Source organism: Podarcis tiliguerta (genome assembly GCF_965153285.1).
Source record: "Podarcis tiliguerta genome assembly, chromosome: 8".
In the NCBI taxonomy this organism is placed as follows: domain Eukaryota; kingdom Metazoa; phylum Chordata; class Lepidosauria; order Squamata; family Lacertidae; genus Podarcis; species Podarcis tiliguerta.
In genome coordinates, this window is record NC_139541.1 from 16,952,938 (window position 1) to 16,968,049 (window position 15,112).

The 15,112-nt window shown below is 47.0% G+C and overlaps 1 protein-coding gene and 1 long non-coding RNA gene across 3 annotated transcripts in view; one reads left to right on the forward strand and one right to left on the reverse strand.

Moving 5' to 3' along the window:
• The window catches only part of LOC310684013, a 127,723-nt gene that overhangs the window by 35,899 nt on the left and 76,712 nt on the right, over nt 1-15,112 (forward strand). The gene's annotated exons all lie outside the window — the stretch shown is intronic.
• Nucleotides 1,043-4,703, reverse strand: HES4 (hes family bHLH transcription factor 4). Of its 2 annotated transcripts, none has more exons than XM_083454515.1 (4): nt 4,223-4,703; nt 3,445-3,540; nt 3,040-3,127; nt 1,043-2,139 (listed from the first exon to the last, which is right to left on the reverse strand). In XM_083454515.1, exons 1-4 carry the CDS (start codon nt 4,328-4,330, stop codon nt 1,559-1,561), a joined length of 873 nt encoding a protein of 290 aa, XP_083310641.1. In that variant the 5' UTR covers nt 4,331-4,703; the 3' UTR covers nt 1,043-1,558. The 2 variants fall into 2 exon arrangements, with proteins under 2 accessions (XP_083310641.1, XP_083310640.1); XM_083454514.1 differs by having other exon boundaries at nt 1,043-2,142; nt 4,223-4,702.

Here is a 15,112-nt window from a genome sequence, read left to right on the forward strand (position 1 = left end):
TAGTTAAGTATTTCTATTGTTTTTCTTGATTGGGGGGGGGGAGATGCCCCCTGCCCCTCCTTAGCTACACCCATGGCTTCAGTTGATTTGTATTACTAAAGACAGTAGTTCTGAAGCAAAAAACCAAAACCCAAAACATATTGTTTGCAGGCATGTCACAGCAGGCATCATTTCTGGAGACACAGCCATTCATTCTCTCTCTCTCTCTCTCTCTCTCTTTCTCTCTCTCTCTCTCACTCACACACACACACTTTTAAGATCCACTGCCTCATCAATTAGGGCTACATTTTAGTCAACCGAAAGCATCCCCAGATGATCAGTTGGTTGTATTAAACATTGCAGTCCTATTTAACCTTCCTCCATCCCACACTTTTAAAACTTGCCCATGGTGCTGAAATTTTCAGGGTTGGAAAATTGCTTGTCCACATGCCTGAACACACAGATGCAAACAACATAGTATCTGTGGCACATTCAAAGCCAGGAGGGAAGAGACCAGGATTCCTAGCACCATCACATTTTTCACAATCAATACAGAGAGACTTGCCTATCTGCACACCTGGAGGCAAAGGGCCCCCACAGACTGCTGTAAATTTGCTGGAGTAACCTGCAACATGCCAGAGATACAATAGTAGTGTGTTAGTGGAGGATTAATGGTGGCCATCATCCCACTTCATTAGCTGTTCTGTGATGCTTCCCCAGTGATACAGTATTTTTGCTGTCTGGAGGGACACTCTTGTGCTATAACGCAGCAGGAGTTGGATAAACCCACCATCACCACTTGTTGATATAAAGTTACCAGATCTCAGTAGGAAGTTATGGGATATGTGTTGATTGATAACAAAGCCGAGTGTCCACCCTCAGTCTTTTGCAGGTGGCAAACAGTACTGAAAGTGGGATAGTGTAAAACTGCCATGCTATTATCATGAATGCACAATAAAAAGGACTTCTGAAGAGGCCTTAATTCTTCCTTGCTTGAGATGGAAGGACTCTTTAGAAAGTTGATCCCACCTTCACCCAGCCTTTGCCAGACAACACACCAACATTTCTACTTTAAGAAAGTTTTTATTTGTACAAATACTTTCCAACATTTTTTATTTTTTAAAAAAACAAACAAACCAAAACATCAGGCATACAGACTCACAAAAAAAGAAAGAAGCTTTGGCATAGTATGGGAATATTTGATACAGAACTAATGCTGTAATCCTATATCCAGTTTCCTGGGAAGCAAGCCCCTCTGAAATCAATGGGACTTTATACTTTTCTTTTTAAAAAGTAGGAACACATAGGATTGTGCTGTAAGACTTTTCCTTTTTAAAAAACAGAACCAAACCAAAGTATTTCACATAAACAATTTTTTTAATTAAAAAAAGAGTAAGAATACAAACTGAATTCCCAACCTTTGGAAATGAATAAATAAGGAGTTTGTGAGGTGGGGTGCATTTAACACAAAAACCAAAGTCCAGGTTCCATACAACGGAACCAAATTCAAGTCCTTTTGTGCAGGGGTGGGGGGTAGGAAGCGGGAGCAGAAGATGGTGTCTGTTTTCAGAGGAGAGAATCACCAAGGCCTCCAGACAGCTTCACTGCGCTCCCCACCAGCTTGGGAGACTGGCGCTAAGCTTCCCCCGAAGGATGTGAGCCCCTGCACTGGGGAGACGGAAGGAGTTGCTGTCGAACTGCCGGAAGAGACTGGCATGTTTGCGTTGGCGTAGAGAGGAATCACTGGCCCCGAGCCAGGCGGGAAGGCGGGGTTCGGGATGAGGAAAGCAAACTGGCCCTCCGTTGCCGGCACCAGCTGAAAGCCCCCGTAGACCTTCGGAGATAAGGTTTCCGCAGGGTTCAGTTTGCAAGGCACTGGCATCCCCCCAGGTCCTCCAGCAGGTCCTGGCAACTGAACATGCAGAGGTTGAGCCAGATGGGCAGGCTGCCCACTTGCGGCTGGAGGTGGTGGGGGTGGTGGGGGCGCAGGGTAATTCATGGCCACGATCTGACTCAGGCAGGTGGAGAGGTGGCCCAGCAGCCGGCCGCGGACATCCGTGTTGACTCCTTCGCAGGTGGAGAGGAAGCGGGTCACTTCATTCATGCACTCATTAAATCCTGCCCGGTATTTGCCTAGGACGGTAGGATCAGCGCTCAGGGCTGCTGCAAAGGAGGGGAAAGAGACAAGAAGGAGAAGGGTTAGCCGGCTTGGATCTTTCAAAGCCTTTTGAGTTCAGCAGATGCAGCTTCCTTTCCTTTCCTCTGTTATGTGAACAGCTGCATGCCAGCTCCGAAATTGCTCCTCAACAGCTAATTATATCTGTGCATTTAAGCTTATGGGGATTGGCTGAATTGCAGGTCAGGGTATCTCAACCTGGATTTGGTGATGGAAGAGCTGGGTTCAAACCCCTCATGGTGCTCAGCCATGAAGCTTCTTGTGTGGCTTTGGATAAATCCCTTCTGGAGGGGAGTGTAATGAAATACAGGACTGGAAGGGCAGGGGTTCAAAAGCCTTGCTGAGCCACAAAACACATTTGGGTGGTCCAAGACAATCTACCTACCTCACAGGTTTGCTGTGAGGGTTTTTGTTTTTAAAAAAGGGAGTATCATATATCCTGGGGGCAAGGGCAGTATGTGGGCCAAGAAGGGCCATAGGCCACAGTTAGTGTGTGTGTTTTGTGTGTAGAAGGTCCCAGACTCTGCCCTCAATGGCATCCTCAGGTAGGGCTGGGAAGGATTCCCTGCCTGAAAGCTTGGAGAGACGCTGCCTGTCCTTGTAGACAGTGCTGAGATACAGGGATCAGTGCTCTGACTCAGCATAAGGCTGCTTTCTATGTGTACAAATGTGCTAAGCAGATTAACTGGAAAGGGGTCAGGAAAGGAGGGAGGCCAGCCAAATCGCCAGGCTTTATTTTACGTGCATCAGATTGCAAGGTTGTCAAGCAGGATAGCCAGGAGTCAGGGAGAAACATACAAAGAGTTCCGAATTGAATCCCCATCTCCACCCCCCACCCCATTTGCAGCCCACCCAAATCTGCCGGTAGGAAGATTGCCACTCACCTGTCATCTGGGCCCTTTGCAGGTTCCGCAGGTGCTTTACTGTCATTTCCAGAATATCTGCTTTCTCCAGCTTTGAGTGCCGGGAGCTCTGTGGAAAGCAAACAAGCATGATGAGCAAGTTTATTCCATTTGTGGGAAGCAAGGGAACAAGGAATAATAACCTAAGGAGTCCCTTCCCCCATTATCTTAAAAACTTTGCTGCATCTGGCCATCTGGGACCAGTTCGCCTCTCGCTTATCTCTCCCCCTCCCACAATGGCCATAAGTCGACCAGGTAGCTAAATATCAGTAGTAGAATCAAAAGGGTCCTTTCCAGGGTGGGGTAGAGAACTCGGGTACATGCAGTTCACCCCCCCCAAAAGGAACTCTCCAAATATATCTGTTGCCCCCTTGAATCAAAACTTACATCTTTCTTCAGAGCATCCAGAATGAGAGTCTTGAGCTGGCCCAAGCTTTCGTTAATCCTGGCACGGCGTCGTTTCTCCATGATTGGTTTGGAAGACTGAGGGGAACACAGAGAAGTGGTAGAAATTTAGGTGGGCATCAGATAAGCGCTCTTATCTCTCTTCCTGTATACGAGCACAATAACAACTTTGAATGCTACTGCTAACTGCAACATGCATAGCTTTGGTTACTTAGTAAGCTACTCCAGGTAGTTGGGTCGACTTGAGACCCTTTTCAGATTGTACACCCATCCCAGCCACTACAAGCCTTCTCAAGATTCCCCCCCCCCATGCTCATACCAACACAACAACTCTGTAAACAAACGCAACTTCCCATTTTTTGTTCCACAGCTTTGCCCTAAAATTGTTCCCCACCCCTCCCCATATAATACTCAAACCTGTCAAGGCACTGCCCCAAAGGCACAAGGCTAATCCTCCCCCCCAATCTAACATACATCACTTGCCTGCTGCTACCATATTCACATGCTCATTTCACACACACAGCAATTTATTTGGAAGATGGTCCTTCCTATATAGAAAACGCCAGCAGATCAAACACCCACATTTTATGGGGAGATTCGGGGTACGTAAACAGCTTTGGAGTAATAAGTAAGATTCGCTAAAGGATGCCGAGAGGAGAGATCCATTTGCGCAGTCACACACATGTACGCAAGCTACATTAAAAAAAAAACCCCAAATCAATATATTTTTGCGGGGTGGGGAGAAGATGAGGGAAATTACCTTTCTGTGTTCGCTGGCGCTCTTGGGTTTATCGGGGGTCTGGCTGGCACTGGCCGGGGCACCCGCAATCGGGGAGGCAGTAGGCTTCTCCATAGTATCAGCCGGCATTTTTGCAGTTTCTTGATTTTAATGCAGAAATAAAAAAAAACAACAAAAATCGAGGGACGTCGCAAAACAGCGCTGGAAGTATTACAGTAGGGGCGGGAGACTGGATCAACTGTTTTTAAAAAGCAAAACAAAACTGTACATCCGATGTTGGTAGCCAATGTATTTAAGGTTGCTGCTGTCGGTGCAATGGTTACTTATCCCAGCTTAAGAGTTTGCTGGCCAAAAGACCAAGGAAAAGGGTGGCGGGGGGTCGAGTAAAGTCTGTGTTTGCAATCAGGCGTCAACGCGCGCGCGGCTACCAGCGCGCCTGGCTAGTCGCTCTTCCGCCGCGCTCGTGCTGCTGCAGAGCCGCTGCTGGCTTGGCAGGCTCCGAGGAAACTCCCCCTCCGCCTTTATAGTCGGCGGCAGCTCCCAATTCGTGTGAAACCTTCTCCGCATTCTTTCCCACACTCCTGGCAGCCAATCGGAGACGGGACTCACCCCGCCGGGGCCGCCGATTGGAGGACGCCCCCGCGAGCTGTCAGTCACGCGCTGAGCTTCCAAATATATATATATATATAATATCTCCCAAGGCTGGATTGAAACCAGCAGCTTGGAAGGAACAAAGGTGTGTGTGTGTTGGGGGGGGGGGGTCAGCAACACTCCCCCCTTCAAAAACAGGTGTGCAAGGCAACCTGTACAGCAAGTCGGTAGGCATCTATAATACAACACACACACCCCAAACTTAAATAGGAGCGATAGGAATGTATTAATCCCAGTTTTGCCTTGCAAAATGGGGGTGGGGGTGCAAAGAGGCTTGGAGGGACACTCAACAGCAGCAGCAGCCCCGGGAAAGGCCCTGGCAGGGCACCTGCTTGGCATGCGGAAGGTGCCAGGTTCAATCTCCGGCATCTCCAGGTAGGGCTGGGAATGTCCCCTGCCTGGAAAGCCCTTGGGGAGCCGCTTCCCATCAGCGTAGAAAATCCTGGAGAAAGTTCTCAGGCCAGATATTTGAGGAGGTCAGTTGCTGTAGGCTACATAAGGCAAGGGAAGGAGGGTAGAATTAAAAAACAACTCTCAGCCCCTGTTACTGAAGGGGCGAGGGAGAAGCAAATGCTGAGAATTTCAGAAAAAGCTGGGCTGCTATGTATGTGCTTTTACCTGGTTACGGCCTTTGTGATGATTCTCATCCCGGCTTTTGCTTTTGCAATTTCCTTAAAGGGGGGGAAAAAACCCGCCTTAATCCTCTATGCTAAATTTTGTACTCATTTTTCATTTTTCGCTAGGGTGGTTCTTGTTTAGATACAGCTGGATGGGGATGGAGTCGATAAGTAGCGCGCTCCCTTTTTAATTTAGCTTGCTTTGATGTTATTTATATTTGCAAGTATTTGGGTATCCGGTTGGATATATCTTACATATACAGTATTGCTGCTTTTTTAACAATAAGACTGCTTTTTCAGAAAAATATATATAAGCATTGAGCAATTAACTGAGCACTGGGTTGCTGCCAACTAATTTGACCCACTGAAATTAATAGACATGGCTAACGTAGGTCCATTAGTTTCAATCGGTCTACTCTGAGTAGGACTAGCACTGGATGCATCCAATTGTCTTGCTGTGCAAACCTATGCATTACCTTCCTAGAAGTAAATCTCATTGTGGTGAATTGGACTTGCTCTTAGATACAGTGCGTGTACTAGGATTGCAGTCTAAACCCAAAACCCACCAACTAGACCGCTTTTAAAAGGATAAACGTGTAAGTACTTGGCCTCCAGCTGGAATCCCTTTATCTCTGCATACTTTTATATATTATTTGCATTAGAAAATTGCTACCTCACTCATATTTTCCATAAGGCGCAACAGTAAAGCGACCAAATCATGCAGGAAAGGAGAGAAGGGGAGAAAAGAACCTGCATAGTTTTTAAATGCACGATTTAAAAACCCACCGCTGCTTCCAGACAAAACCTTGCCCACATCTCCCTCCAGCTGTTGCAAATGAAAGAAAAGAAACCACTCTCTTTCCAGCAGCAAGGGAGGGAAACGAGCGGGTGGGGTGGGGGGGATAAAAAAAAATGAAGCAAGCCACAGCAGCAGCTGGTCCGGCACGCGAAGCCCTGCCAGGCAGGCAGCCAATGGATGAAAGGCTGCAAGCCAAACTGCCTCTTATTGGCTGGCAACTCCCGGAGCTGTCAATCAAGAGTCTCTCCCTCCCCACCCCCATTCCCGGACCCAGCGGCTAAAGCAGCCGCCAGCTGTTCTCGTGCCTCCACCCGGCTCCCCGGCAAGCCAAATTGGGGCGCGCGCGCGCGCTCACTGGCTCGCTCGCGCAAGCCCTTCCTGCTCTCCTTTTCCTTTCCTCCTGCCTCGCCCACGGGAGCACGTGCCAAAGGGCTTCTGGCTTCCTGCACCGTGCGCACGCACGCACACACTAGCACATAATACACGCTCTCTCATACTGGGAAGGGGGGGGTAGAAGGAGGAGGAAAGACTCCAGAAAAAAAAAAGTCCTACTGTGCAATCGAGTGGAGGGAAAGCAGTTCATGGGAAAACCACGCCTCCCTCCTCTCTCTCTCTCTCTCTCTCTCTCTCTCTCATTAGTGTTGTTTAGCTTCCCGTTCAAGAGAGAATATGCAGTCTCTCAACAGGGCTTGCTCTCTGTCCCACTATATGTATGTTGACTGTTGTCAAGATTTGGAGCAGTTTTCCGGATCTTTGTTTCTCCAGCATATACCTTCTTTTTAGCGTGTTAGGATGTATCATCTATATCTATCTATCTATCTATCTATCGTCTATCTATCTATCTTATACAAACCATAGAAACAAAACACAGTGGCTGCTCACAGATGCCACACAAAATGAAAAAGGGATGGGGTGGGAAGAGGAATTGTATGTATAGCAACCTTGTGGACTTGATAAACAAGATAAAACACTCTTATTTTCTACCCAGGCTTTCAAGTTACAGAAATAAAATTCTCTTGCATGTTTGCCGCATTATTTTTTTTAAAAAGTAGTTCTTATATCCAAATGTTCTTAAAACTATTACCTGGCACATGGCGGTATTTACAAGAACACTTTTTATGTGTTGGTGGAGGGAGCAGGATTGTGTTCTGCAACCACTGCCAACACACCTGGCAACCACACAGTTCACTGGCTGCATGTTTGGAGAGCATGAGAAAACATCCTATGTGCACACCACCGTGCCCATATACACGCAAAGGGGGGAATCCTGATTGGCCCAAGGTCCCCCTTAACTGCATGGCTCTACACACATCTGTTGGCCATGGGTATATTCATAGGCTCATCATCACACATGGACATGAGAGGGCAGGGTCAGCACAGTGCTGCAACCTCCTAATGTGTGTATTTTTTCATGAGGGCTTGCTTCTTGGCTCTCAGGGGTCTTTGAAATCCCAGCTGTGTTACTGAGGAAGGCATAAGCTGAAACATTTAACTAAATAGGTGTTAAGACTGTCTCTTGTTTGGTCACATGCACAACATTTTATTAATTATTTCATTTGGATAAAAAGGCCCAGCAGGGACCACAAAGTGACTTTAAAAGCAATAATGGGAGAACATGATCAAAGAACCACATCTTAAGAAGTGTCGTAATGAAGAACAGCGGAACCTAATGATCTCCTGTCTTAAAACTCCCCTTTTCCGGGAAGGCGCACACATACCCTTTCACCCTCACAACAATCCTGTGAGATAGGTTGGGCTGAAATAGGGTGACTGATTTCACATGGTCACCCAGTGAACTTCATGTTTGAGGGCTGGTCTCTTGGACACACCCCAACACTAATTGGAAAACCTCTGTCTCCCTATCTTATCTTCCCCATACACCACAGAGTCTTAACTTCACAACAACCAGAGAAAGAGCAAGTGGCAGTGCAGCCCATGGATATACAAGGCATCCATCACAACCTACTTGGCAGGGAGGTGGCCTTTATGTGGGGAGTTTCCTTGAACATATGCAGAGGGCCTTTCCCCTCCTGGTATGGAAATTATTTAGGGCATGTGGATATTGGTTCTGAGCTCTGTTAGCCCTGCTTTAAGATCTAAATGTGAATCATCTTTGTGAGCTGGGCCACATGCAACCAACACAAAACCGAGTCGAGCAATTTATTCTGATCTTTTACTCCTCCTCTTGCTTTGCTTTGTTCCAGACCACCTCCCTGATAATCAAATCTCCAAGCACGACCCAAAGTTTAAAGGAGTGGGGAGCTCTCTGTGTGTGTGGTGTGGAAGAGGTGGCTGGAAAATTGAATCCTCTTCCTACCTTCTTTTCAATTTCTTATTCGTGAACAATTATTGTCTGGGAAACGGCTGGGGAAAAATATGGTGGATAGGTGAGGGACAGAGAGAGAGAGGAAGCCCAATAGTGCCACCTATTGGCTGTTTGATAGGTCTGTTTCAGATCACGATTAAACATCGAGAAGTTGGTTGAACTCTTAAGCTTCCCCCTGGGAAAGCTGTGGCCCTCTAACGTTTGTCAGCCCCAGCCACTATTGCCCATGGTCAGGGAAGGTGGGAGTTGTACTCCAACAGCATCTGGAGGACCAGGGGTTCTGCATCCCTAGATAAGAAGCACCATTCAGAAATGAGACTCCATGCTGTGTCTCTGCCTGAGTGCCAGCTCTGGCTTTTTATTAAGACTGATTAAAGCACGGATGGGGAGCCTGTGGCCCTCATCAGCCCCAGCCAGCATGTCCCATAGTCGGGGATGATGGGAGTTGTAGTCCAACTGCTGTTGGAGAGCCACGCTTCTCCATCCTACAGTAGAGTAAGGAAGGATGGGTAAATCCATTCATTTCAGTTTCTCAAAGTTTCTCATTTGTTCCCTAGTCTTAAGTGCCTTTCTCCACATTTCCACATAATTTTGCAATTTTTTTTAAGCCTCATGAAAATCCGTCATTTTACTACTCATTTCGCCAGATTTGAACATTTTGCAAAGCCATTTCCCGTAATATGATGATTTTTGTGTGTGCTCACTGAGATAAGCACACTTTCATATATGCATTTTTGTACATATTACTTGTTGGGAGAACTTGCATTGCACAAATTGGAAAAGTCCAGATTTTGAAGGATGGCTGTGTTTTAGCTAAGTTCACCTTTAAATCCAAACTGAATCAAATTTCTCCTCCATTCCTAGTCTCCCAGGAATGATGGGAGTTATAGTTCAGCAACATACAGAGGCCCACACAAAATCCTCATCCTAGCTGTAGAGTAAGTCCCCTTGAATTCAATATTGGTACCCTTTCTGAGTAAATATGAATAAAATCTGAAGCGGTGTTGCAGTGGCATATTTTGAAGTGTAGGAGCTTATGATGACGGCCCTCCTCACCACCATCCCTAAGGAGAGTCCAAAATTGCAGGTAGCTGTGTCACTGCATTATTACAATGTTCTGCAACCTGGGGTTCCCGAATGTGGATGGACTACAACTCCCATCATCCTTGGGCTAAGCTGGGTGTGGATGATGGGGCTTGTAGTCCACCCACATCTGGATTGAAGAACACTGTATTATGATATATTCTCATGTGGGAGGGCAGCAGTACACAGCATACTGCCCAGTTTATTAGGATCAGCAGGACTGCAATCCAGTGCATTGTCTCTTAGGAGTAAGCTCTGCGGAACCCATCAGTGCTTAATTCTGAGTACATAGGCTCAACTTGTAAAACACACTGAGCTGTAACAACAGATATTCAGCTAGCTGAAAACACAACCTTTCACTTTAAAGAGAAATGCACACAATTTTGCAAAGTGGTGTTAAACCAGGGGTGCCAGGTTTGAGTGGACAGGCACATTTGCAAATGGGAGAAATTGTAGTGGGCACTACACACTCATGCTGCAATCAGGCACAAACCACAACCTATTCTGTCGGTTACAATGAAATACATATTTCAAGCCTACTTGGTGTGTGTGGGGGAGTCTAGGTGGGGACCTTGTGGGCAAAGGCCTCTGTGGGCACATGGCGCCCACTTAGGTGACCTCTGATTGAAACTGCAAGGAACCCCCAAATAAGATTTTGGCCTCTGTGTGATTAGTTTCCACATTCTCTGAAACTATGCTCATCTGCGAAGGGTTGTAGTTAGCCGTGCAGCATCTGCTTTGCATGCAGAAGGGCCTGGGTTCAATCTCTGGTATTTCCAGGTACCGCTTGGAGAGATCCCTGCCCAGGACCCTGGAGGGCCACTGCCGGCCATTGCGGATAGTGCTGAGCTAGGCAGATCTATAGTCTGATTCAGTATAAGGCAACTCCCTATATTCCTATGTCTCTAACAATGGTCAAACTCGAAAACTATGTTTTCACCTCATTCACCCCATGATTTTGGCAAACCTAATTGCTCCAGCTCTTAAACAAGCCCACTTTCCTGCATTTCCTTTTTCACTGCACCATGACACAGTGTGGAAAGCAGTCCCCTGGATGCGAAGCCACAATTGAAAAGGCCCTCTCCCTTGTCACTACCCTCTGAGACTCCCCCAGAGCGGGGACCTGGGGAGAGGCTTCAGGAGAAGATCTAAGGGTCTAGGTTGGGTTCATTTTGGGAGAGAGGATCCAGAAGATATTGGGGTCCTGAGCTGTAAAGAATTTTATAGTTCAAAACCAGCACTTTGAATCCATCTCAAAACAGCTGGATAGACAAGGTAGAGGAAGGGAAGGAGGGAGAGGCTGCTGTGGTCTCTGTAAGCAATTAGCTTCTGGGCTCTGCATTTTCTGAGTTAATTTCTCATGGTTTGCCACCATCGGATGAGACACCATCAGATGAGAGGCAGCTGCACACAAGTATAGATGTGTCACACTAAGCTAGCATAGTCTTTCAGCAGACATCAAAGGAACTGGGAGTTGTAGCTCCCATGAGATTCTGCATCCTCCTCCTCACTATTGAAAACTCAGGCTGTGGGTTTGATTTAAGGCCTTGAACAGTGGTCGTCTGTGAAGGTGGCTGGAGAGTGGGGTTTGTTTTACTCAGAGTAGACCCATTGAAATACATGGACCTCTGTAGTCATGTTCATTATATTCAACAGCTCTACTTTGAAAAGGCTAAAGGTTGAATACAACTCTCTGTTTTATTGTGCAAGTGGAAGGTATATTATTTGTTTGGGAAGCTTATGAATCACTTTTATCTCAAGTTTGGGGTGATATACAATAAGTATAAAAGCAAAATACATCTAACACCAACAAATGTTTATATATTATGTATGATGGAATTAAAAAACACACTCATATATTTGCTCATTTAAAAAAATAGCAAATCATTAAAACACTGACTCATATATTGCTGCTAAACATATCATCATTATCTGGTATAGCCTATCAGGAATGTAGCTTATTAGGCTTCCTGGGGCTCAGATCAATAACTTTGCAAATCAAGCAGTGATTTGTGGTTCCTTGTTCTCTGAGCCATTGGAAGGAACTGCAGCCAGCTCAAACAAGAACATTCACAACCCAGAATCCTCCTAACCCAGGTGACACCAGGAGGCCAGTTCTGTGCCATTGCCTAAAATAATGGGTCCAGAATGGCTGCCCTCGCTTGGACCCAAATTTATGTGAAAGGTGATCATCTGAAGCCCCCACCTTAAGTAAAGCAGGAAACATTGTAGTCCTGTTAGCAAAACCAGAGATTCATTTTAGGAGGTGCATGAGAGAAAGCAGATTGCATATCATGGGTCCCATGCAACCCACCAGTTCAGGTCAGGACTGGCAGGATCTGTCAGAGAAGAATTAAGAGTCTGGAGTTGGAGAGAGTCCATGTGATAAGTTAGGAGAGCTTTCTGACCCATTACTGCTGGATATCCCAGGAATAATAGAAAACTGTATGGGTCAGTGTTTGCCCTCCCTTTGGACAAGAAGTAGCTGAAGAGGCAGCAAACCAATTGGTGGGGCTGGCTAGTCAAAGGCAGAAGGGTACCTGGGGTGGGGACTGACTTAGGTCCCATCACCTAGGACAAATCACTGTCTATGCTGGCACAGACATACCCAGCTGATCCGCCAAAGCACATTTTTGCACGCTTGGTCTTCTTTCTTGGGTGAAGAACCACACAAGTGACCTGCTCTATAAAGAAGAGCAGGAGCGACTTGTCAAGCACTGGGACTTAGCTTCTCCTGATCATGAACCATAGAGATTTGTTGTAGACTTGTGAATCCTGTATCCTATACTGTTAGCTAATTCTGAGACTGTGTACTGATTTATTGAATAAAGCTCTCAGGTTTCCTTGAGCTGAGAGTCTGAATATTGCATCTAAGGTGGGAAGCTAGGACATTGAGGTAGTCCTGCTGATTGGTTGGCGGGCATGTTGTTGGCTCCCTCGGCCAGGTCCTGCATCATAACTTGAGAATCTACCTCCTGGGTGGCATGCCTCCACCTGGCTTGCACCATGTCTGTATGAAAACAAGACTTAATTTAATGTTGTGCTTTAAGAACTGGGACTGGCACCCCCCTCTCTCAGTCACTTTCCCCACAAATAACAAGGAACATGCTATTAACACAACTGTGTTTGTATTGGATTATGTCCCCGTGAACAGAAGAAACCCACTTGTAAAAGGCAAGCTTCCTCCGAGAAAGCTCTCCATCCTCTTTGATCTTTAAGCCTAATTTTATTAGAGTGAAGCTTCTACAATTTGGAGGTGGTGGGTGATGGTAGGGGGAGAAACACAGGCTCAAAAGCCCACAGCTGGGGGTGAGTGGAATGGAAGGCATATGAAAAGACGAGTGCCGGAGGCTGACTGCCTATTTTTGTCTTACTTCCAACTGTTGACAAGTCTTGCTCCTTTCAACACTTTTAGTTTAGTTTAGTTTTTAGTTTTGTGAGGCAACTGTTCACTCTGAGCATTATCAAAGTGTGTGTGTGTGTGAGAGAGAGAGAGAGAGGGGGGGGGGAGGGAGAGAGGGAGAGGGAGAGTGTGTTTTCTTCATTTTGTCTGCTGTGCTGTACTAGTGCTCCATTGAGACTGGTCTATTGGGGCTTGTGGGGACCCTGCCCCCAAATCTCAATCTGCCCTCAGTCAGTCCCCACCTGTCTATCTTCTTACTTACAACCAGTCCAGGGAGAGGCACTGACTTGCCCCCTTCTTTCTCCTTAGTCTTAGCTTTGCCCTGCAGAGCTAATAAGGGAAGAGGTTGGGCACAACAGTGGAATTAGTTGGCTGCCATTGGCTCTGGCTCTACCCATCGTTGACTCTAGTGCCACCTGCTGTTGGTCTCTTTGCCTTCCACCCTACCAGTCCCATGGGATACCAGCCACCACTGCTGGTGCTTTACAAACATTCTACCATTAAGGGAAGTTTTTCCTACAGCCATGTAAGAACTGTTGTAGCACAGTGTTCACAGCAGGGGTGTGAAACATTGGGCGTAGGGGCCAAATGCGGTCAACTGGGCCTCTCTGCCCAGCCCTTGCAACTCTGCATTGCTTTCGCTGAATGCTTTTGCCTGGATGGAATGTGTCCTTGGACTGTGTCTGTTGCCTCTTGGATAGAGCGATGTGTGTGTAGGAACCTGACTTGCACAGGCTGAAATGTAGCCTTTAAGAGTCACATCCATTGCTCCACCCACTTTTTCCACTGAACCCGCCCACCTCTGACATGTTGACTCTGGAATGGAATGCAGCCTTCGAGTGGAAAAAGGTTTCACATCCTGGCTAAATGGAGAGGTGGAGAACATTCTTAGCACTGAGAAGCAACATGTGAAGGTTTTGCCTAAGTTCCAAGGCAGGCTGCAGATGGATGGGGGACATAGGAGCCAGCTCCTAGGGGCCATGGGGGTCTTCGCTGCCACCCCCAATAAAATTACCGTGCTGCGCCCCCCAAAGTTAATGGACATTGCCATTCAAATGGTATATGTGTGCTATGTCATGTGATCAATTGTGTGGGGCGGGGCTTACCTGTCCCCCCCCCAAAATATTTTGTTCTAGTTGGCACCCCTGATGGGGGACCTGGTTCTGGTTCAGGCAGGCCAGGTTCCTTAAGGCCCTGATTCTCCTGGTATGGTCAAATACAGACTCTGGATCAGGTTCTGGATCAAACAAGCAAGGAACACAAACTCAAAGACAGGTTGGGGGTCAAGTTCTGGATCAAGAAGGCAAGGCAAATTCAAGGCAAGGCATCTGTGTGTCTCCTCAGTTTCCCAAGTCACTGAGACTGAGCAACCAAACCTGGAGCAATAATTCTGTAGAGCCAGCCCAGTCCCCATTGGTTCCTCAGCCAAATTACCGTGCTGCAGTCAGTACCCACCATGGCCATTATCAGAGTGGCACCACAGTGCAGGAAGCAGCAAGCCAGAATCAGGCCCCAGACTAGGTTTAGCTGCTGCCTGAGGCAAAGGATCCGGTGCGGACTGAGACTCCTCTGGCTCTGAGTCCAAGCCCGAGTCCCAGCCCATCACAGTATGTCTAGCACCAAGGAGAGCAGCCCAATGACTGGATCAAAAGGCGGCTCTACCATGTTTGTAGGACTCTATGCCAGGAAACCTATTGCCCTGTGAGTGTCCCTGCACTACGATTCCCATCATTCCTTACCATTTGCTATGCTGGGACTGGTGAGAGTTGGTGCCCAGCAACATCTAGACCAGGGATGGGGAACCCATGGCCTTCTGAGCCTTGTTGGACTCCAACTCCCATCATTTCCTTACCATTGGCTATGCTGACTGGGACTGATGGGAGTTGGAGAAGCTGGAATAAGCTTTTAAAAAAGGATGGTGGCAGAGTTCAACTTCACCCAGTTTGGGGAATAAGTTTAAAAGGGGGCAGAGATGACATAATGAACACTGCAGTGTCAATCTCACAATATTGCGTGATGCCAAATGAAGAGA